Consider the following 25,551-nt stretch of genomic DNA (forward strand, 5'->3'; position numbering starts at 1 on the left):
TGATAAAATAACTGTCACTTTTTAACACCGCGGGATATAAAGTGACGAACACCGCTTTATCACGGTGTCGTGTAGACAAGACTACCATCATATCCGTACAGTACGGATAAGTTAATTTGTCGTTAGTAATTGCTTATCTGGCTTACCATTTACATTTGGATTTTAGTTTGTCGGTGAATTAATACAAGACATAATGAACTTGGCTCCCTTCTCGCATTTCAATTTATGTTTCAAAACAAGTAAAAAGACACAACGGCATGGGAATTTCCTTATTTATAGTCCATTTTGAGAAGTGGGAAATAAAATGAACACCTACATCAATGCCAATGGCTTAAGTACCTATGTAAATACTTAAAACCTACTTTAAATCTTTTTTGATTTGTCATCATAATCGCCATGCATGTTCGCTTCTCGGATAGTATGTATTTTAAGTTAAGTATTTAGTGCATAGTGCATAGCATAATAGGTAATATTGTATAAGTTTAAAAAGGTTTAAAACGTAAAAATGAGCGCGATCTCGCCAACAAAGTGCAATCGCAGTTTGGCGAGTAATATAATTTGTTACAAAAATGTTGTGAACTTTTTGATAAATAAATTAAAAAAAAAATACATTCTCAATGAAAAATATTTATTCTCTTAAAATTCGTCAAGCAATTATTTCAATTTTAATTTACAACAAATCACAGAAATTTGGTGGTCTAACATATCTTAAGTATAAAATAAATGTAATTACAATTAACAACAATTATCTATACTGGGTATGTTCAATATAAATTTTCAAGAAGTATCAACAAACCAATGTACCGAAAAATGTACTACCTTTCTCCAAAAGTTGAAATATTTCTTAAATTTATTATGTTGTGGCATATTGATACATATATACCGATATAAAGAAGACAATCACTACCATCATGTTGTAACACTTAAATGAGATTGTGGTATAGTTTTAATGTATACCTATATAAAAAAAACTGTGGAGCACATTGACCCAGTGGGGAGCAAAATAGGCACATTTTACGATAGATAAACTTAATTAATTTTACTTAAATAATATTATTACGAAGTACCTTTAAAACGCATGCAGTTTAAAAAAACGAAATGGGCCAAAGAATGGAAAAAACGGTTATTTATGCTAGAGTTCTCTACTCCCTGCCAGGTGGTGGAATTGAATGGCAGGTTTTGGATTTTATTGCTAAGTCAATATACGTTTATATGGGTCGTATTTTAATGGATGAATTAACTTTATGTACTAGACTCTAGAGCATAAAAAGTCATTTTGTTCTCATGTGCAGTCTACAAACGATATAAAAACAACTTTTACGATGATGAGAAGTAAGAAATACTTTTTAACCGACTTCCAAATCCCAAAGGAGGAGGTTATCAATTCGGTTGTATGTTTTTTTTTTATGTTTGTTACTCCATATCTCCGTCATTACTGGACCGATTTTGAAAATTCTTTTTTTGATTGTATGTATATGCATACAGATTGGTCCCGTTTTTATCAAAACCCAGTTCTGATGATGGGATCCATGAGGAATCGAGGGAACTCCTCAAATCTTAAAGGCATGCGTATATAGATTTTTGTATTTTCATCAGAAAATCAAGCATTTTCATTAAAAACTGTCGCATTTGATGAAGTGCAACTGCTGATGATGATCAGAACAGAACTCTTCAACGACGCATAGTTCACGTTTGGCGATTTGTCCTCTTCGTTATGTTTTTTAAGCAAGTTTAGTTTTTAAGCCACATTTCTGTCAAGCTCGAGTTCTGAACATGGGATCCATGAGGAATCGAGGGAACTCCTTAAATCTTAAAGGCATACGTATAGAATTTTCTGTATTTTCATCATAAAATCAAGCATTTACATTAAAAACTGTCGCATTTGATGAAGTGGAACTGCTGATGATGATCAGAACAGAACTCTTCAACGACGCATAGTACACGTTTGGTGATTTCGAATTTCGATTTTGACTTGGACTGGGACCCGGACTCGGACCCAGACCCGGACTCGTACCCGGATCCGGGTCGGACCCGGACCTGGACTCGGTCTCGGACCCGGACTCGGACCCGGACTCGGACCCGGACTCGGATCCGGACTCGGACTTAGACCCGGAAAACCACTATGATTAGGTACCTACCATAAAATGTAGGTATAAAGTATGATGATGCCAAACCCCTCCCGCTCAAACCACCGCACCGCATGCGCCGTTAAGTGGGTTAGGTTAGGTTTGAACTGCGATCCTCACAGAACCGAACAAAAGTGGGTTAGGTTAGGTTAGAACTGCGAGCCTTACAGAAATGAAATGCTACTAGAAAAGTGGGTTTGATTAGGTTCGAACTACGATCCTCACAGAACCGAACTGCTATCAGAGAAGTGGGTTAGGTTAGGCTAGAACTACGACCCTTATACAGAAACGAAATGCTACTAGGAAAGTGGGTGGTTTTACCTCCTTTTCTACATAGTGCACCATCAACCATCATCTTTCACCGGGCCCACTAGAAGTCGGTTTTTTTTCTTAAAAATTATCTATTATAGGTTAATGTATTTGTGCAATATTCTCTTCAATATGACATGAGCAAAAACGAGGGAAGAAATAGGTACCGATCTTTGTACTAATTTTTTTTTAAGTTTTAGGATTATAATCCTAATGACTACCTAACATTTGGTATTATCTGTTTTAGTCAACTTATACAAAGACCTTCCATTCGAATATATTATATTATTAGAATTATCAAACGTCATAGTACCTACTATAACATCGGAAACCCGTCTTATTGTCGAGTGTACTAAAACACTGTCTAGAATTACTTTATATATTCCGTCTATATACCAAGCATATACTATCCCTTCCAAATCTACTGTAAGCCCTCTGAAGAAACGATTCGTCGACAACCTCACATCTTCGTTAGTTTTACTATTGAAAGCATACAACCCAGTAGAATGTATATAAACCACTGTATACTCGACATCTTTATCCAAAACAAAACTTTCTATAGTTTTATTTTCCAATTTTCTAAAAAAGTGACCATTCTTATCTTTAATTATTCCTTGAGAATCTGTCTCTGTAAAATATACATAGTCCTTCGAAACAACATCAGTGATTTTATGACCTTTAGCAGCGAAGAATTTTAAAACTGGGCGGTCTGTATTAGCTTCTTCAAGGGCCCATATACCATCAGAACCACCGAGATATATTTTGTTTTCGTTCTGATTAAAATCAAAGACCGAAAAATTAAATGTGACGCTAGTGTTCCCATCATTAATCGTACCATTAAAGAATGCTGGTGAATCTAGAGAGACGTAGGCAACTTTAAAGTACTCTGGATCCTTGAGTTTTGGTTCAAAAGTGTAGTACAAGACGTTGTTGGATCTTAGGATGCCCATTTTCTTGATGACGACGTGTTTTCTAAAGTTAGCGGTGAGCTCGAAGAGGTAAGAGCGGTTGTAGCAAATGGAGTCCAGTTTGACGCACGTGGCGCAGTATTCGGGGGAGTCCTGCACTTCCTCTGGGCCTACGTCGACGATCTCGGTGGTGATTGCAGTAGCATGCTGAGCCAGCAGGGAGAATAGGGCTGGAAAGAAAAACGAAAAGTATTAGTGTGTAACTAACGGTACCGTAAAATGGGGTGAGTAGGCGCAAAACTGACATTCAAACCTCGATAACATTTTATTATTACATATGCAAACTGAATGGTGTATATGTCGTAGTCAGATCGTATAATCCGCCGTATTACATTACGGCTAGCCGTTTTCAAAAACAGGGGCGTTTTGAAATGCGGCGGTTCGACGATTAGCCGGATTATTATTATTATGTCGTATGGCTTTATTCCTGAATACACATTTAATTTACAATTTTTATAAGTATACAGAAAGAAAATATTTACAATTTAATATCTAAATTGAGTAGCCAATCCCTTGCATCCGGTGTGAGTGCTAACAAGTCCTGCATGCTTCCGGTAAATCGCCTTATAGGACATTCTCCTATGATGTGAGGGATTGTTTGAGTTGGCTCCCCACAATCACAGGATTAGAGACACTCGTGGCGCTGCCTGACAAACGCTGGGGTGTGCATCAAATCTGAAGTTAGTCGGACTGTTTCTTTACAAAAAACATTTCCTTCGCAACTTAACTAGACGGAGCCCCGCGAAGCGAGAGAGAGATTAGCCGGATTGTCATTGCGACACGTTCTTCAATAAGGCGTCCTACGTTTAGCCGCATCGTACTACTATTTTAGATTGTAGAGTGACCAGTTCTTTCGGTCGCCTACGTAACCGGAGTTTGACAATGTTTGCAATTTAATTTATTTTTACCATGGTCCCACCGCACTACATGTGTTTCTTTTCCAAAACATTTCCTTCACAACTTAAATAGACGGAGCCCCGCAAGCGGGGCTCCTATTTCTGGGCCGTTTGCCCCTCGGGCATCTGAAGCTACCTAACGAACCTAACCTACTTACCTACCTACGCTTTTTTCCCCAAAGTGTAATGTTTTCACGGACGTCTCACTAAATCAATAGGTAGGTAGGTTAGGTTCGTTAGGTAGCTTCAGATGCCCGAAGGGCTAACCGCTCAGAAATAGGAGCCCCGCGAAGCGGGGCTCCGTCTAGTTAAGTTGCGAAGGAAATGTTTTTTGTAAAGAAACAGTCCGACTAACTTCAGATTTGATGCACACCCCAGCGTTTGTCAGGCAGCGCCACGAGTGTTAAAAATGGGAACTAAAAACTGTCAAAGCGGCGGCTAATGACTCGCTGTTTTACATTACGGCTAGCCGTGTTGAAGAACGTATGACGTCGAATACATTCCGGCGGATTCTCATTCAGCCGCATTCAATCCGGCTAATCGTTAAACCGCCGCATTTCAAAACGCCCCTGTTTTTTAAAACGGCTAGCCGTAATGTAATACGGCGGATTATACGATCCGACTGCGACATATAATAAGTGTTCCGGACGTTTGTATTTTAGTTTTGTTTATTTTAGGTAGTTCCATTTCATAAGTTTGACGATAAACAGGAAATCCCACCTCACCCCGTAGTCCCTCGTAATTGGGGTGAGATGGGTTTTCATACAAAGGTGATTTTGGAAGATGGTTGGATCGATTTTTTTTTATTATGAGTATTATACTACAGCTCCATTTTAAATTGGAATACATTATTTTTGTAGCAGTAGCCTTAAAATCCTATCTCACCCCCCTTTCATCCCTTCCCTCCCCTTTCATAACCCAACTCTCCCCGCGAACCCTTCTTCTTCTTCTTCAAGTGCCATCTCCGTCCAGGAGGTCGGCGACCATATGTCTATATGTCTCTCTATGTTCAGTCATGCGAATTAGTCCATCTATGCTCTTCACTTTTAACCAGTCTCTTATATTTTCAGTCCATGATGTGCGCCTTCTACCACGGCCACGCTTCCCTTCAATTTTTCCTTCAATTATTAATTTCAATAGGTTGTATTTATTGTTTCTATATATATGTCCAAAATATGCTGCTTTTTTCTTCTTTATTGTTGATACTACCTCTAAGCCTTTTTTCATGATTTCCAAAACTCTGACATTAGTTATTCTATCAGTCCATTTAATTTTGAGCATCCTTCGATAAATCCACATTTCAAAAGCCCTTAGTTTGTTGACCAAATTCTTTTTCAGGGTCCAGCTTTCGGAACCATACATAAGAATTGGGATGATGTAACATTTAACCATGCGCCACCTCAGTTTTAGGTTTATTTTCCTGTTAGTTAGAAGTTTCCTCATTTTCTGAAAGGTGTTTCTGGCTATTTCAATTCTCGTCCGTATTTCCTTCTCTGATTCCCAGTCCTCATTTAACCAACAACCCAGGTAAGTACTTATAACTTTTTACTCTGTCTATTATTTTATTATTTAAGGATAGTGGTCTAAGTGTTTCTGAAATTGGTGTTTTACTAACAATCATGTGTTTTGTTTTACTTGTGTTTATCTTAAGTCCATATTCCAAAAGTGTGTTATTCAGTTTTTGCAGCATTATTTGAAGGTCTTCAGGGTTAGTAGCAAATAAGACGGTATCATCAGCGTAACGAATGTTCTGTATCAATTTGCCATTTACACGGATCCCAAGATCAAGTTCTTCAAAAGCCCTTTCAAAAATCACCTCCGAGTACAAGTTGAATAAGCAGGGTGACAAGATACAGCCCTGCCTTACGCCTTTCTCTATTTGAATTTCTTCAGTCAGAACGTTATTAATTTTGATTTTAGCTTTTTGTTTCCAGTATAAGTTCTCTATAAATTTAATGTCGTTACCATCTATTCCAATTGATTTTAATATATTGATTAATTTAGCATGATTAACGTTGTCAAATGCTTTTTCGAAGTCGATAAAGCACATATGAACATCTACTTGAACATCTAAACATCTTTGTACCAAAACTTGGACTGCTACTAAGGCATCTCTAGTACCTAGTCCGGCTCTAAACCCAAATTGTGTGTCACTTATGTTTTCCTCTATTTTCTTGTAGATTCTTCTTTGTATGATTTTTAAAAATACCTTCAGGAAATGACTCATCACGCTGATCATCCGATGATCGCCGCAGCTTTTGGCATTGGCCTTTTTAGGTAGTGGTGTGAATATTGACAAGAGCCAGTCTTCAGGGAGCATATTGTCTGATTGATAAAATTTGTTAAATAATGAAACTAAATTATCCATATTATAATCATGTATCAATATTAATACTTCCACCGCAATTCCATCGGGACCCAAAGCTTTTCTACGCTTCATATGTTCTAAGGCTGATATAAATTCTGATTTCAGTATTGATGGACTCTCTAAGTTGAGATCGCTTAGAGGTTCAGTCGGTATCCTATCATCTTTAAAAAGATTTAGAACATAAACCCTACTCACCCCATTTTACGGTATGAAGTATTTTTCATCAGGTTTTATTAAAAATAATTACGATAATTGTTATTGTTATCGCAGTGTTAATTTTTCCAATTCTGCTCATTTAGATTTTAGACAATTTTTTTTATATAATTGATAAAACATTATTTAGTATTTCAGTAGGTATATTTATGTTTTGGAGGCCTATTCGTAATTTAAAAAAAAACAATTCGATAATAATATGTTATTGGTATGTTACGAACTTCATACTACTGGCAGTGTCTGCGAAATGGACAATTTTCCTTTGTCTGTAGGTACACATGTACCTAAAAAGCGCCGAAATTTTAAAACGTAACAAATATAAGAGCCTCGGTAGAGAGTACCATTTTGTACCATTTGGAGTTGAAACTCTAGGTCCATGGGGTCCCAGCGCGCGTAAGTTGTTCGCAGAAATCGCGAAGCGTCTGGTTGACGTACCTAACTGGTGACCGAAGAGCTGGCGGCTACCTCGCACAACGTATCAGCATTGCGATACAGCGAGGAAATGCCGCCAGCATCTTTGGTACAATGCCTCAGGGGCTTATTTTAGATTTAAGCTAGTTATTAATTTCGTTTAGTAGTACCACAACTGTATATATATTGTATGTAAATAAATGATTTAAAACAAAAACACATGTTTTGATTGAACCAAGGTCCAGCTAAGCTCGTAAATAAACGATCTAATAGATAATGACGTGCACAAGGTATTTCTCAGCACTAGTGTTTCCATTAACCAATTGAGAAGGATTAGCGATAGATTGGCGGGTCTATTGAGCAATTAAAAGTTGTTTTGTGTTACTTCCGTAGCTGTATTGAAACCTTGACCACTTGGTTTTTCCGACTCATATGAGTGTTTATCTCATTCGTGATGACAGTTGACTCATGATGCTGAACATATAAATGAGTGAATTGCAAAAAAAAATTACGTAATTAAGCGCAGTTAAGAAGCTGTGATTAGTCTTAACTTAATTGATTCATTCGTGTTACGAAAATTAACTATGTAAATTGTATTGTATTGTATTTATTGTACTTAATTCGTACACATATAAGTCTATAGCGTACACTAGCACACTTTCATTCATTTAACTTAAATAGAAATGGTAACACAATGGAATCAATTAACTTTAGACTAATTACAGGTGCTTAACTATGTAAAAAATTTTTTCAATTCACTCAAATATTGTATTTAACACCCATTACAAAACCTGTTGCATTTATATTATATTCGACATGACGGATATTTTTGAAGTGAAAACTTCTTTAGCGGCGCTGAGCACTTTTTGAGGTGGGGAAAAAATGATAAACTCGATTCAGCGTAACGCGTAACGTAACGCTGACGTCATGTGTCACGGACAATGTTATTCACCAAAGAACTTTAGTCATAACGTATCATAATCAGGTCAATTAATTAAAACTGGACTTTTATATTAAGCAATAAAGCTCAATGTTCTAATCTTGTACGGGCTGAAATACGAGGATCTCACAGTTACATCTTGATGAAATCGCTAATAAAAGTGAACTCTAGTACTGGTGAATTAAACTCAAAATATCATGACCAAATATATTTAGATGCGACGTCTGCAAGGTAACTTTACAATTTCTATTCGAATTTTTAAACAATTAATGCTACACATTTAAGCTCACTGGGCTGCAATTTCGGAACTAAAGTTTTTCAATAGAAAGGAGGATGGGTCAATTATACATAGATAGTGCTGCAGACATTTTGGACTAGTCATTGAGTTTTTACTTCTGTCGGCACTCCCGGAGTGTAACCCGTTGTATTTTTTTTAATTTGTTTGGACGACGGCGATGACGACAGCGACAACGACGTTCAAGTCGATAAACAAGACCAAGTGCGGGTAGTTCGAAAAACTCGCGCGCCTAGAACATGTTGATGTCAACTTTAGCCAGTCTTTTCCGAGACCACGGGGACTTCACCGTCCCCGAAATCTACTTTAATAATATCGTACCTATTTAAGCGCCTATTATGCCTCCGTTTCCGTAAAATGAAACATTATTGAAGCCCAAATGACCAGAAATTAAAAGGATATTGGCTCATTAACGCCACGCGATCGTCACGGAAACATAAATGCTTGATGAAGCGGTCGCCATTATTATTATATCGATTTTTCGTAGGAAACTGAGGGCCTACCGCGGACCATGTTTTACGTGTTGCCTTCCTGTCACACTTACAAGTGCAAAAGAGAGGCAACACGTCGAACGTGATTAGGGTGTCCCCTAGCTGGCGCGGTTACGCGGAGCGGGTTAGCGATAGGTGAGCGTTGCTAACTGGCGCGGACGCGTGCGACGGATTTAACTAGAATCTTAAATTAAAATGAGCGGATCTAAAGCATCAAAAATATGTCCCTCTCTCCCCTGGCTACATAGTCATACCTTTCTCTGTAGAAGCGGCGGGTTGCTGGTCAGCCGAAACGCTTCACTCGCGATTTGGGACGTCGACTCAGACAGAAAGGGGAGGGCCCCCGCTCCGAGTCGTTCCTTGTCCAAAGGCTGTCCGTGGTGATCCAGCGTGGTAATGCTGCGAGCATCATGGGCACCTTTGCACCGGGAACGGCAGGGAGCGGTTTGTTTTTTTTTTCATTTATAGTTTTAATTTTTATTTGTAAGTGTTAGTTGTAATTTGTATTATTATGATTATTGTGCCTTTATATATCAAATATAAATATTTTTTAATTAAAATTATTAAATTAATTTTAATATTTATATTAGTTTTGGGCTATGTTGATCTGTGTAAGATGTCGCCTGATATTTATTATTTATTTAATGGCACCAGCGCCAGCTAGCGGACGCCCTAATAGGTAATGAGATTATTCACGAATTTAACGAAACCTTTTAGCCTCGTATTCGTATATCTGAATAGTTGCATAATTAATAGTAGATTGTTAACCAGGGGTTAAAAGCAGACTATTTCTGACCATGAATGTAAAAAAAAATACCTACTGGGAAAGTAACTCTCCCCAGGGTCGAAACGTATCACTTTCAATTCGCTTCATAGTAAAGCAATGAGCCACTTTCGGAGTATGCCTCGTTACTTTTATGTTTCTTATACAGTGTAAAAAACAATGTTGATGACTAACAGCACAAAGAGGACAATATACGCTGATAGTGAGTGTAGTGAGCCGCTCGAGTATACAGACAGATACATATACCTGGGTAGACAAATTAGCTTTGACCAAAATAGTAACTACCAAGAAGTGGAACGTAGAACACAGTTAACGTGGAACAAATACTGGGCACTAAAGGAGATATTCAAAAGCAGCTTGCCAACTAATATTAAAACTAAGGTACTAAACTCATGCCTTATACCGTGCTTAACGTATGCTTGCCAAACGTGGAAGTTTAACCAAACAATAAAGGACAAAATTATTTCTTGCCAAAGGGGTATAGAGCGCAGTATGATGAATATTAAAAAAATACAAAAAATAAGACACACAAAAATAAGACATATCACGAAGGCAAAGGATGGATTGATACACGCTCAATCATTGAAATGGAAGTGGGCCGGACATGTGGCACGCATACAAGACCAGAGATGTACTCCAGTAAAGATACGCTTACGTTAAACATTAATTAGTAATAGGCAATTTTTTTTTGATTCCTGTTCTTTAGATCATTTTAAGATACTTTATTTTCGAATCCAAAAAACTTTCTGTCCGGAAGTAGGTAAAAAAAAATAGTTAAAAAAAAGAGCCGTTCTTGTTTGTTAAAAATAGTAATAGTATTTTTAGTTCGTAAACGTGACGAAAATAATATTTATAATGAGTCGACAATGGAATCAGTCAAAATATTAACACGGAAAATAACTAATTCAATAAATGGCGGGGCCTCACGGATATACGTCGTAACTTGATATAAAAAAAAGTAATAATCAGGTCTTTGATTGAATTACCATAAAACTACCTCATTAAGCTATTTATCCGAGAATCCGACATCAATATGATTTGTAACACTTGTATATATATTTACGCCTTAAACATGCTAGAAAAAATGGTTATAGATATAATTTCTTGCAGACTTTGTTCTGATAACGTTCAAAGTGATATTCAATACATAATCACACAAAAATATGGTCAATGTAATAAATATGTGCATTTTATCAAATTCGCTAAATGAAACTACCAAATTTGAACTCTTTGCGCTAATGCTAAGGATTACATTTCCTTGCGGCGCGCGGGGACAGTTTCAATGCGGGCGGTGGCGGGAGTTCGTGCCAAGGACGCGTGGATAGTATGTAGGTAAGTATGTACTTACCTACAAGTTGCTACAAGTGACAGGCCAATTCGAACGTGCGCGGGCGTCTCGCTCGCACCAAATATTTGTGCGGCCAAGTCTGAGCAAAATGAACGCGCGCGTGAATGATAGCTGATTAAAAATAACTGATATCATATCCAATATTATTGGTTGATGTTCAAATTATATTCGTAATTATATACGTCAATTATGACCCACTACAAAAATAATAATTGCGCATGACTATCTATCGTTCTTATTTAATTTCAGAATGGCATAGTGTGGAGTGGCATTATAAAAGGAATACATACTTATTATCGTAGTCATTTGACAGTTTTGGTGACACTTTCACATTCTGTCACAGCGAAGTGTGTAGGCCCACTCTTTAATTTGATATTAACGTCTATCCAACAACTTTGTCAGTAGAAAAAGGCGCGAAATTCAAATTTTCTATGAGACAATAACCCTTCGCGCCTAAGCGTCTGTAGTTTTTTTTTCAACAAACGTATTATATTGACTATTTCGTGCTCTTTCAATTCATAGTTTACGTTCCATAATAAGTATAACATAGTAAGTTCCATAATAAGTATAACATAGTATAATAAGAGTCGACGTGAAATATATGTTTACACTTTTGCACCTTACTCCTTTGCAATAAGGCGAAAAGTACGGCTTTAAAATGACAGCGTTTTACACAAAAATAAAACGCTAATTAAATAACCATACCATATTCGGAACCTAAGAATAAATAATATTGAGAGTGGCAACACTGTCGTAGGGGGCTATTCATAAATTTAAGTCATTTCAAATTTGGGGGGGGGGGGGTCTGGACATCGGATGATGGTAGCATGACGCAGGTGGAAACGGTGTCATTCGAAGCATGATTTTTTGATGATTTTATGGGGGGGGGGGGGGGGGGGGCGACAAAACTCGTCAAAAATAGATGACGTCATGTATGGACAGCCCCTAGGTCGTATTGTCTTTTTCTAGCATATACCTCCCTCTCTACCCCACACTCCTACCACACAGGCAGGTTGCTTTGTCAGTTATACAAGACAAATTTTCAAGTCATTGTCTCAATATTATACATATTTGCACCATGCAGGATTAAAAATTTAGGTTCCGAATAGAGATGCACCGGATATTCGGTTACTATCCGGTATCCTACCTCGCCCTTATTTTAATATCCGGACGGATACCGGATACTAAAGTAAGGGTACTAAATAACTATGCTTGATATCGGAATATAATCGTACTCGATTATTATTTTAAAACAATTTAAACGTTCCATTCACTAGCTCGCGCACTAATTTCGTACCTAGTGATAGACCTATATACCGCGCGAAAGTTCATTACGAAACAGGCCAAAACTTCCACAATGCGCACCTGAAAAACCTGAATATTTCCGCCGGCCGAATATTCGGCGGCTGAATACTGAATATTCGGCCTATGGTCAGGCCGTACCTCCCGTATCCTGTATGCGGCCAAACAACTATCCGTTGCATCTGTAGTTCCGAATATGATAAGTTATTTAATTAGCGTTTTATTTTTGTGTAAATGCTGTTATTAAACAGCTGTACCGATATTCGGAACCTAAGAATAATATTGAAACATGTTTGTTATCGCCTGGTGGTGGGAAGACGCCAAACCAATGTGATTATACATATCCTATGATATACTTATTATGTGTATGTAATATAATTATATTATGAGTGTTTAATTAATAATGTAGTACGTACACCCTTTATTGTAACACCTGTGAGGAGAGAGATATTTAGTAAAGTATACAATTTGATAGGTACATTTTGTAAAATTAACATTTATTGTATTTATTTATTAATTCAAATAACAAATTGCACCTTACAGCTAATGCCAAAGCAGCACAATTTGGAACACATTAGCAACATAAAGCATTTTTAACATTATTTATAACAATACAATATACAGCTAAGACACATGTATTCATTATGGTATGCTACTCTTAGGCATCTCTCTTTCTAATATCCTCTTGCACTTTCACATCACTATTCCGGATCGTTTTTATTTGCTAGATAATTTAACGGACAACTATAGTACATTGTAGGAGAGGACGGAAAACCGCAAAAAGATGGACGAGTGAGTTTGAGGGCCGACACGTTGGTGGAGGCCCTCGAATAATACGACTCCATCTTTAGCGTTTCCGGCCGAGGCATTACATAGTGCTTTTCACGACTACTGCGAGGAAATAAGGAAACATTTGGATAACTATAAGTACTAGCCCGCGATTTCTCTGGTAGCAAATTACTAGCCACTGCCTGTGCTGTCTCTTGAATTTCGGTAGGCGTCAGCGTAAGAATATCATTTTCTTCACTAGAAGAACTCATTTTTATAGCGAGCGTAGATACGTGTTTCTTATATTCTATAGTACTATCCAATTCAGTGAGAATATTCCGATCCCGCCTTTTTTCTTTTTTATCATATTTAAGAGGCGTTTTTATGTTGTTTGCTTCAAACGGACTCTAAACTTAGAAGCGTTTTTGCTAAAAAAACCACAAACAGCTACAAAAGTAAAAAACGCCTTAAGCGTGAATCGAATGAACTGACTGAATGAATGAATAGTTTGACATTTCGTTTTTTTTTAAACAAGAAATTGGTCCTATAAATAACCTAAATTTATTTTTGAAGGAAAAAGTTGCGCCAAAAAAGACCTTTTATTGATTTTTATGTTTTAAATTATACTCATTGCTGTAGCGAACTGTCACCAATGACAGATGATGATAATAATGAAACATTGTACACTCGCGTGCAAAAGTATTGCATCACTTTGCATTTTTTCGTCCGCATCCAATATATTTGTAAACTGGTTAATTTCTCTAAATTATTTTAATGTAATCATGTTCAGTCAGCAGCAGAATTTGCTAAGCGGGCGAGGTGTTTACAATTACCTAGACACGCTCTTATACCCTTAACAATAAAGTCGCTTCAAGATAATTTTGAACACCTCGCCCGCTTAGCAACTTCTGCTGCTGACTGTTCCTTGAAGTTTTAGCTTTACGAAAAGTAAAAAAACATGGAAATCGGCCCAGTATTTTTCTAATTATCGGCATTTTCCCGATTTGTGAGCGGTTTCACGTTATCACGCGCACGAGTTGCGTTACCCTTGACCCTTATAAAACGGGGGTAGAGAAGGGGTTGTTATCAGTCACTTATCAGAAGTCGATCGTTACATATCTCCGCGTATTTTCCCGTGAAAAAGACCTGGAAAAATGGAAACCACTGAAGCTGAAGTCCGCCAAATCATCCAGCCCCTGCAAGCGGGGCGTAGCCAACGTTCAGTAGCTGCCGAGCTGAATTTAAGCCAATCTGCAGTTTGCAGAGTTTACCAGAGGTTCCAGGGGACTGGATCCTTTACTTCAAGACCAAGAAGCGGCCGCAGAGAGTGTACATCAGAGAGGGACGACCGCTTCTTTGTCACAACATCTCTCCGAGATCGACACCAGACCAGCATTGCCATCCAGCAGCGTCTGCGTGAGGTACGAGGAGTGGCTGCCAGTGAGTAGACAATAAGAAGAAGACTTAAGAAAGCGAACTTGACACCCAGGAGGCCCGCAGCGGTGCCCAGATTGCTGGCGCGACACCGTACAGCCTAAAGAGAGTTTACTGAAAATCACAAGGACTGGACCATTGAGCAATGAACCCCAGTTCTCTTCTTGAAAGAGTGCAGAATGTGTTTGAATGGATGTGACCGAAAAGGAAGAGTCTACAGAAGGCCAGAAGAACAGTTCGCTCAATGTTTCTTCTCCGAAAGGGTCGCCTATGGCGGTGGATCCGTAATGTTCTGGGGCGGCATTTCCTACGACGGGCGGACAGAACTGGTTTTCGTGCCTGGCGGGGGCCGTGACAGTGGATTGACCGCTGCCAAGTACATCACTGATATCCTGGAGGAACATGTTGTTCCTTATGCCGGTATTTTTGATGAGGGGTTCATCCTAATGCAGGATAATGTCCCGTGTCATACCGCTAGGGCCACCGCAGCCTACCTTCTCGAAGTGGGCATCGACACAATGGACTGGCCAGCGATGAGCCCGGACCTTAACCCCATTGAACACGTGTGGGACTACCTAAAAAGGAGGGTTCGAAAGCGGAATCCTGCCCTGGTCAATGTTGAGGAGTTGAAGGGAGCCTTGCTGGAGGAGTGGGACGCTATTCCTCATGATCACATTAGAAAATTAATTACGTCTATGAAAAACCACTTGGTTTGTGAAAGGAGGCCTGTAGGTGGCAATACCAAGTATTAATTTAATAATAATAAACGATATTGTATTAAAAAAATGACTTTTATTCTCAAGTTTCCGGATTTATTTTTGGAGCATTATGCGACTACTTTCAGTTTTATGATTTTTTATAGTCTTCAGATTCGAAATTTCATTGAATTTACCATTTTTCTAATGCGTTACATTATAAGCTTTCAGTTGATACCAAAATTTTCAGAATCGGGTATAGAATTACAAAGATATTGGGTGCGGACGAAAAAATGCAAAGTGATGCAATACTTTTGCACGCGAGTGTAGTAGTGGTGGTTCAAGTGCTACAGCTATTGCCTACTTTCCAGCTTGGTTTTAGACCATCTATTGCCACATTTCCGAACAGTGGCGTGAAAAATTTAATTATTTATTTCACACCAGCTCGGAAAGGCTTACTTTGCACTTCAAAGACTGAGAGCAAAGTTTCATTTTATTCACAAGTGAGGCAAAGGAATCAAATGCAAATTTTGAGTTGTTTTCTTATGTTTGCTGGTAGAATTGACTTTTAAATCATAAATATTTAATAAAATTCATTTGTATTTGATTTTGTATGATATTTTTACATTTAATATTTGCTTCGGGTTGGTGTGGTGAAACATTTTGTGTTTCACTTGGGGCAAATTTTGTTTAACCCTCGTGCTTTGAAACCCTCGCAACGCTTAAGATTCCATGTTTCGAATGTTTTACTTGCTCAAGTATCAATATTAGCACGAGCGGTTAAACAACAACTTTGCCCCCTTGTAAAATAAATAACTATTTCAATATAGTCAGCTAAACTGAGGTACAAATTCAAAAACTCACCAGCAGTTTAGCTTCACGACCTTCCAGATGGAAAAACAGCATGCCAATGACTTGAAAATTTGCCTTGTATAACTGACAAAGCAACCTGCCTGTGTGGTGGGAGTGTAGGAGCGAGGGACGTATATGCTAGAAAAGGGCAATACGACCTACGATAGTGTTGCCACTCTCAATTAGAAATGCAATGGATAGTTGTTTGGTCGGATACCGGATATTCGGCCCGACCGTCGGCCAAATATTCGGTATCCGACCGCCGAATCTTCGGCCGGCGGAACAATAAAAAAAATAAAAAATCATTTATTTCAGACCTTGGTTCATACACTTACACCAAAAAACGAATTAACTACAAACTAAATTTAACAATACCTACATTTCGGTTTTTAGGTGCGCATTGTGCAGGTTTTAACCTGTTTCGTGGTGAACATTGGCGCGGACTCATTTCTATGTTCGAAATGAGTAGGTACCTACGCGTGCAAGTGAGTGGATGTTTAAATTGTTTTGAAATAATAAACGAGTAATGTACAATATGACCGTGACTGTTTCTTAAATCCAATTTGTTTACTCTGAAATCAAGCAAAGTTACTATCCGGTATCCGGCCGGGTATATTATTCTGAGGTTCCAAATATCGGTACAGTTGTTTAATTGTTGCTTAATTTGGAGATTGACCCCAATTTCATTTCTGATCAAATCGGTCGATTTGATCATCCCGTCTGGACTTCACTTAACAGCCGTAACACATTACCGCGCCGTTCAGGGTCACGGTGCGCCAAACCATAGCCTGATGTCATGTAGGTATATATAATGTACTTAGTCCAAAATTATGTTATTTACTAATTATGTTATTTATATGCATTAAACTATTCTATAGTGAAACACATTCAGCTTGACTAGAAAAAGCGCGGCAAATTTAAAACATGTATAGCGTTAGGTTTCAATAGCGCTCAGAGACCTGACTTTTATCTCGATATCGTAATTTTCTAGCGACAAATCCATTATCTATACAAAACTGTCGCAAAAATGTTATCGCTTGTATATCGTGGTACAGGATAGGATGGAGCCATATACTTTACTACTTGCTTGCAAGTATCGTAATTAAACAGTGCTAAGTAGTTAAATACGCGCAATGTATTTTTATGTCATAAATAATGTATTTATTTAATGTTAATTTAGTATTAATTATAGTATGTATATTGTTTTATCCACAAATATGAATAATTGTAGTTAATTTACCAATAAAACATAATTTATACGGCCACAAATAAAATATTAAATGCTTCTAAAGTCTGTTTGGTTATTTCTACATGGAAACGAAGTCATTTCAAATTATAAAAACATTAACTGAACACCTTATTGCCGCCTGCAGTCACCGCTCGCCGCTCAGCTATCCGCTGTCGTTAATACCACGGCCTTACGTTTTATGACACTGAGTCGCGTCAGGGGAGCGACACGGTTCGGTGCGCTTGCGTTCAGTCGAGTTTTGGAATATTACTGCAAATTTTTGTTGTTTGTTAATTTGTTGGTTATTGTTGTTTGTTAATTTGTTGGTTGTGGTGTCGACTTTTATTGCCCTAGTCGCCAAATGATGTTACTAGTGAAATTTTAACCGACACCACACGGTAAAAATAAGTTTAACAATAATTACTTAATTAAAAATAGAATAAAAACGGTATTTCTAATGCATAACTTATATTTTTTGCTATTCAATTAAAGAGTACTAACAAAATCCTAACTCAATTAATTAGTGCAAATATTTTAAGGTTTGCGATTCCTGCTCGGCCTTGCGTCGCAAGGTGCCCGGTACCACTGTATTGCAGCATTAACTAGAAATGCTTACTTTGGGGAACATTAGCAACTGTCGTTTTTGATAATTACATTTTAGTGGTGAGGGGTGGTACTTAAATGACCGCTATTGAAACCTAAAGTTTAAACTTATAGGCGCGAAGATTTGATTTCCCTAAGAAAATTTTAATTTCGCGTCTTTTTCTGCTATCAAATTGGGTGTGTGTCAGTATAATAGCCCTATATAATTGGCCTATTATTGTATTAAATTTAACGCGCACGCAAAGACGGAAAGCCTGCAATTACGTAAAATTTACTTTCTTATTTACAGCACTCTTGCCCAGATTAAAGCTGATAATTAGTTCGAATCTAGTCTCCCATATTTTTTACGTTCACTGGTACATATGTTTTGACCGAGTAAATAGTAAATATACTAAATACTTTTTTAAATATTCGCGCTCGGGGCGATGGAAGTTTCATCGTTCCGTCGCCCCGCTCCATGCAACGACCAATCGCGTTAGCTCGCTGGCTCGTGCGCGGCAACTTTAAAGCAACGATAACGTTTTTGATGGTTTTTTGTGTTACGAATCATATTTCAAGCCGATTTTTACAGTATTCGATGAAGGAGAACTCATAATAAAAATCCCATATGATATTGATCTATTACCATTTTTAACCAGGCAATTAATGCACAACCCCATAAAACCTCCCATACGGTATTATTTAGTGTACGATTAAATTGCAACGCTTGTACTTATTGTAATTTGGAAATAATGAGAGAAAAAATAGCCTATTACCATTTTTGAGGACGGAAATATACTGAATTTAATAATAACCGTAGGTTACTTACTTTAAATGTAGGATACAGAATTATTTTTTGTGTGATTCATGCTTAATGTCATAAAGCAAATATTTCTCTATGAGTATAAATTTAAAAAATGTTATTAATATTTTTTACAAACTTTCTGTGATTTTTTATATTTTTACATTTTTTTTTAAATACCTAAATGTAATATATTTATTTGGATTATGTGTCGACGTAATCACTAGATTTATTATCTGTCCCATACACCGAAAATTTCAGCTATTACTAATTATTTCCATTCCGCCATACTAGCCGAGCGTACCTTTCTTGGCCTAATGGACTAAAAGGGTGACTACATGGGCAGGTCCTCAAGGCAAAAGAAGGGAAGGAAGACCGGTAGATAGATGGGAAGACGAGCTGAAAAAAACAGCCGGCCCCAACTGGATTCAAGTAGCCCAATCTAGAGAGGACTGGCTATCTTTGGAGGAGGCCTTCACCTGCAGAGGGGTTCTTGCAGATTAAAATTGTATTAAAATTGTATCAAATAATACCAACATTTAAATAAAAAAATAAATTTTAAATCACTAATAACTCTATTACTAACAAAATGAATTACTAACTTATTAGATTTAACTTTTTTTGTTTTTAAATTTTTGTAATCTGCAACGAAATAAAAGGCTTTTTATTTTATTTATACAGTGTAGCCAAGATGCCAATCGTTTGCGCCGTACCGTAGCAAACAAAACGGTAACGTCTCTCTATCACTCTTCCATATAAGTGCGACAGAGAATTTAATTAGCGTTTCGTACGCTACGGCGCAAACGATTGGTATCTTGGCTAGACCCCCAGTTATCATTATCTATCATACACTGATGTTTAAACTCCGTGCTCTCCGATTGCACGATCGGATTTGGGATTATTACGAGTCATTGGCGACGTATAATATGGAATTAGGCATATATTATGGTTTATGGCCTAATGAGTTATTAGGTTAATTAAATTACTCGATTACTAAGATACAGGGAGTTATGGGTGTGTATATCTATATGTTTATGTAGGTAAGTAATTGTTTTTTTTTTTTTTTTTTACACAAAAGGTACATGCTCATAAACAAAATTTACAATATCGCCAAACTGTAACCAGTTTGTTGGCGAATGAAGCGCTCACTTAACTAATCGAATCATGCACCTAAACAAAACAATTAGTAACTTAAACAATAGGTAATCCTTATTATAATATAAAAAACTAACATGCATAGATGCCTAACAAGTCTTCACATTGTCTCAAAGTTTAATTTTCTAAAAGGTATGTTTTTAATCTCTTTTTAAGGATCGGCTTACTTAACCTAGGTTTACCTCTTAACCACCCTATTTCGTTAAACAGCCTAGGCACTAAATATTTATTTAACCTTTTCCCATAATAATTAACCGCCGCAGGCTGTATTAACTTCCCTTCGCGTACCCTCCTCGTGTTGTATTTATTAAATGCTGGCCGTTTATAATCATCTAAGTAATAGTTTTCTAAAGCAATCAGGTATTTAATTTTTTTTTGTACAGATAAAATTTTACAAAGTGGGAATAACTCGCTATAATCATTACACCTATTTTTTATTTTACTGTCAACTAAATATTTAACTAATCTGATTTGCAAATTTTCTACATCGTTTATATAAGTACTAAAGGTGCGGCCGTACACACTAAAGTTAAAGTTACAGGAGTGGAAACGGGCGTCACTGACAATTTTCTTGATAAAATGAGTGACGAAATTAAATTTTCTAATTGCACAACAACGCGGCAAGAAACAGAAATTTATCAAGTAATTTTATTAGTAAAGTTACAGTGCCAGAAAAATTATTATATTTTGTTTACCTCCGCCTAATCGTGAAATGTAGTGCTTACAAATCTAGTAGACAGAATGTAAGGAATCTACGTCTATCTATGGGACAAATCAGGAAAAGTCTAGTTCTACTAGACTAGGTAACAAACCAAACCAAACTTGAAACTCTAGGTCCATGGGGTCCCAGCGCGCATAAGTTGTTCGCAGAAATCGCGAAGCGTCTGGTTGACGTAACTGGTGACCGAAGAGCTGGCGGCTACCTCGCACAACGTATCAGCATTGCGATACAGCGAGGAAATGCCGCCAGCATCCTTGGTACAATGCCTCAAGGGCCTATTTTAGATTTAAGCTAGTTATTAATTTCGTTTAGTAGTACCATTGTATATATATTGTATGTAAATAAATGATTAAAAAACCAAACCTATGAAAAATAATTGTGTATTTGAGTACCTACCTAGTCACACTACTACAGGGTGTCTAAAAAATAACTGGATTTTCCCGTTGCCAGGTCGGGTGGTCTAGTGGTCAGAACGTTAGCCGCGTAGTTAAGCTAGACGCCGGTTCGATTCCGGCCTCGGCCACAGGGTCAGTTTTTTAGTAGGTATTACATATTATATAAGACTATGTCTTTTTTCAGTTTATAAGACTAGTAGTAAGATGCATCAGAGCGCTTAAATTAGAAGTTCTAAATTATGCGTTTTCATTGCGTAATGCGTTTGAATGGATAAAGACAATTGACAAACGCATTTACACTCACGAGGCTACCACAGGTTACTGTTGTAGAGTAATTCAATATACAGCATTTATTTAGACAAGGTTGTAAGTGACGCCAGGTTTTTACTGAGATAAGACCTTTGCATGTTCGCAGCGGTATAGTTTCAATGTTAGCGTCATTACGCTTGTTAGGGAAATGGAGATTCTTATCACCACGTCAATGCCTATAGATAGCCGTATTAGTACGTTGTACAAACAGCAACACTGCTAATTAACTGTACATCGGTGGACCTTATTACAAAAGGCATAAGATCCACCGACGTACAGCTAACAGTGTCGGCGATGGTATCACGTCTATAGTTCGTTTTTAGGGTTCCGTACCCAAAGGGTAAAACGGGACCCTATTACTAAGACTTCGCTGTCCGTCCGTCCGTCCGTCCGTCCGTCTGTCACCAGGCTGTATCTCACGAACCGTGATAGCTAGACAGTTGAAATTTTCACAGATGATGTATTTCTGTTGCCGCTATAACAACAAATACTAAAAACAGAATAAAATAAAGATTTAAATGGGGCTCCCATACAACAAACGTGATGTTTGACCAAAGTTAAGCAACGTCGGGAGTGGTCAGTATTTGGATGGGTGACCGTTTTTTTTTTTTGCTTTTTTTGTTTTTTTTTTTTGCATTATTGTACGGAACCCTTCGTGCGCGAGTCCGACTCGCACTTGCCCGGTTTTTTTAGCATTAGAAAGAACTCCACAGAAGAAAGCGTGCAGTTTTTATCAGGCTCTTTAATTGTTAATAATTATTGAATTATCTAATGTAGCATGGTCAATACATATAATTTACTTCAAATTATTACTGCTAAAAGTACCGGATTTGGAACCACAAGCTTACTTCTGCGAAGTTCTTTCTAATGCTAAAAAAAACGAACTATAGGTATAGATAGCGAACAGGTAGACTTTTTATTATATTTTTCCTGTTACATGTAGCATGCAGATAATTGTTTTGATTGGGTTTTTGTGGCATTTTGTATGTGAGGCATAATTGTACAGTAAATAAAACAAAAATTGTCACTCCTGTGGAACATAGTTAACAATTTGTGTGCGTGTAAGCATGAACCAGTAAATTCCTGATGATGTTATTATTTATACAATTTAATAGGAAATTATAATATGCGGTTAAAATATATATCATTTTTTAGCTATTTATACAGGAAAGTCATGATCCTATTTGCGGTGTATGACCCACGTCTACTATGAAACGTGTAGGTTTAGTACGCACATAATAGGAATAGATTAGTCATATCTCCAATCTCGAAGACGTTGAAGCATTGTTATTTATATTAGAGACTCCTACAAGTACGCAAAGGCCAGTTGCGACTGTTCCAAGATCCTATTGCGATTCTTCTCAGTTTCCAAGACATTTGACAATTTTTAACACACGTCTTAATAAATAACCAATTTTACACAGATCTACCTTCTAGTCCCACAATACAACACACAACAAACACCACACACATACACAATAACAGTAAACATGTCGCGCGAGTGACAAAAAAAACACGTGAGTGAAACCGTAAATTTAATTAGCTTAATGTTACTTTATTTAACGTCTTTCCCATCACGGAACAATGTGTTCCGGACCTTTGGGAGACGTGCGCGGAGCCGAAGCCAACACGTAGAGGCCCTTTTGACACTTTAATGAAATGTAAGGGGTACACCGACCGGATGCGTACACCCGTGTCATGGGACGCACGCAGAGGCAGCACCCGCCAGGGTGTAAGTAAGGACTATTGAGAGTTGATGGGATCTAAAATTAACTAGGTTATTGGGTGAACGCGATGGACTAAGTACTGAGTTATGGGATAAAAAACTGGACGCCTGCCTAATAAAACGGTATGCAATTTTATTTCCGGCAGACGGTGACTCGCCCTCACAAGATGGGCCCCCACAAAAAGTGACATCTAGGATGGCTTAAGGGCAACATCGGTGTGAGCGGCTCACGGGTGTCGAGAGGCGTGCGCCGCTTTCTACCCAGTGGCTGTTAACAGCCACTGTGCCAACTCGCGTCTTATCCATATTTCACTTCCACCTCAGGAGCTTATAGCTCTAACGACTCCACTCTGGCCGGCCGGCTAAGGCAAGCCAGAGGCAGAGAATCCTGTAACACCCACCCTCCTTGCGGGTAACAGAACTCCCCAGGAGCTCTCGGGTACGTGAGGGCGCTAATCCCCAACAGCTCGCCACAAGCTGCCCTGCGTTGACTGATTGCACTGATAAAACCAGCGGGCGATGGGGTCGTCACATCCCGTTATTATTAAGAGTTCTAATAAAATGTAAAAATTCTAGCCTTTGTAAATATCCCACAAACTCATCACTCAATAAAATGTCCCGCGTGACTCGCTTAGCTATACCTGTGTTTATTTACGTGATCATGTCCCACTTCACAATTAATCAATATTGTCCTACTTTTAATTTCCAACAACCTGTATAATATCTGTAGATAATTGTATAGTCTGCTATAGAAAATGTCTGTGCTTTTTTATACGTGTCACTTAATCTAATAAATGTACTAATATTTCGATAGGTACCAAAATTATTTTTTTACGGTAAGTACAGGTGTTAAATGTTAATGATAACGTATTACTATTATTTAAAACCTAATAAAACAATGTTTCAAAACATTAGCACATTTTAACTGTTTTCCAAATAAACGTAATCCAAATAAAGGTGAGCTTTAAACGTCATTCGCAATTTAATGCGACTTAATTACTGTACGATATACTTAATAAGACAATATGAGTTCTCAGTAGAAACGAGAGATATGTAATAAAAATACGTAAATTGCCTTGAATGAATGAATCAGCTTATTCAATAAGCCGGGTGAAATGTATGCTAGTTTTAAGTTATTTTTCTATTTATCTATGGGCCATTAGCTGCCTGAAAATAAAGCTTTACTTTTCATTATTTTTGCACCAATATTTGCTGAGAAATATTTCTTGTAATACCTATTTACTTTATGATATAAAAACGAACTGTAAAACATAAAATAAAGATATCATTGTAGTGTTTTCGCATAACTATCTGTCAATTCTATAAGTGCCAATGAATTAACGTATAAATAAGTGAATATTTGCATCAAAAAGACACAAAAGTACACAAAAAATCTATATACAAAAGTAACTTTAAATCCACTGACGTAAATAAATGAAAAACTAAAGAAATCACTCTAACAAACCTGCACAAACCCCGGCAAACTGCATCTTCATTGTTTTCATCGCGCAGTTATTAAAAAAACAAACAACTAAACACAAGCACGTCCATTAGGACCGCCGGCCACCATACCACTACACAACCCCATTAATACTTAAATACCGTGAAACACCAACTAAACAACACAAAGTACCAAGCGACAAATCGTACTGAACAGTCAAGTTCACAAACAACTGTACACGCCAACGCACCAAAAACATATTTACACGCCTCTAAGACACTAACAATAAGATCGTGTAAATATATTTATGGAGTTTTAGCTTGTAAAGATGTTTGACTCGACCGTACCCCTCCATACACGGGCTTCGAATGCCTATACCATTTTACATCTTCTACGGTTCAAAGGTTTTATTTTTAGTCACTGGGTGAAGTCACGCGTAATATGGATCAAACGAAATTATATACGCAATGTGAATTAAAGAATTGACGACGCCTCCGGGTGCCCGTAATATGGGTCTATGCCCACGTGCTTACATATAAGTGGGTCAGTATATATACAGGGGGAAAAGGGAATGTCTTATTACTTTCAAGGCTTGTTGACAAAAATACTTGAGCAGTCTAGCACCGAGCACGGCCGCATTTTTATTGCTTGTCACCATGCCTGTCACGTTCTAACAAGTATGCGAAAGTGACGGACATAGTGACAGGCGATAAAAATGGAACCAGGCTGCGTCCGCAGGACAACCTGTTATGGTTTTGATACGACCTTGAAGATCGCTCACGCTAATTGGTGCATGCAAAATAAAGGACCTAAGAGTCGCGCGTAAAATGCGCGCCAATCACCAAAACGATCGTCATGGTCGTATCAAAATCAGTTCAAACCCATAACAAATTGTTAAATCGGAATCGGGCTACTTGCGTAGCATTAAGACGGTTCTGCGCACATGATTTTGAAACTATCGAGCCGATTCGAACTTTAAGATACGTCAAATA

The 25,551-nt window shown here is 37.7% G+C and overlaps 1 protein-coding gene across 1 annotated transcript; it reads right to left on the reverse strand.

Moving 5' to 3' along the window:
• Positions 1–611: 611 nt before the first annotated feature.
• Positions 612–24,825, reverse strand: LOC134794710 (uncharacterized). Its single transcript, XM_063766493.1, has 2 exons — positions 24,584–24,825; positions 612–3,573 (listed from the first exon to the last, which is right to left on the reverse strand). Exons 1-2 carry the CDS (start codon positions 24,621–24,623, stop codon positions 2,657–2,659), a joined length of 957 nt encoding a protein of 318 aa, XP_063622563.1. The 5' UTR covers positions 24,624–24,825; the 3' UTR covers positions 612–2,656.
• Positions 24,826–25,551: the final 726 nt, after the last annotated feature.

The sequence above is a fragment of the Cydia splendana genome, chromosome 11 (genome assembly GCF_910591565.1).
Source record: "Cydia splendana chromosome 11, ilCydSple1.2, whole genome shotgun sequence".
Classification (NCBI taxonomy): domain Eukaryota; kingdom Metazoa; phylum Arthropoda; class Insecta; order Lepidoptera; family Tortricidae; genus Cydia; species Cydia splendana.

Excerpts from the sequence above, each read along its gene's own strand:
- LOC134794710 (XM_063766493.1), bottom strand. The coding sequence starts at position 24,623 with ATGAAAACAATGAAGATGCAGTTTGCCGGGGTTTGTGCAG. Across the intron at positions 3,574-24,583 it reads GTTTGCCGGGGTTTGTGCAG|CCCTATTCTCCCTGCTGGCT; the intron begins GTTTGTTAGAGT and ends TTTTCTTTCCAG.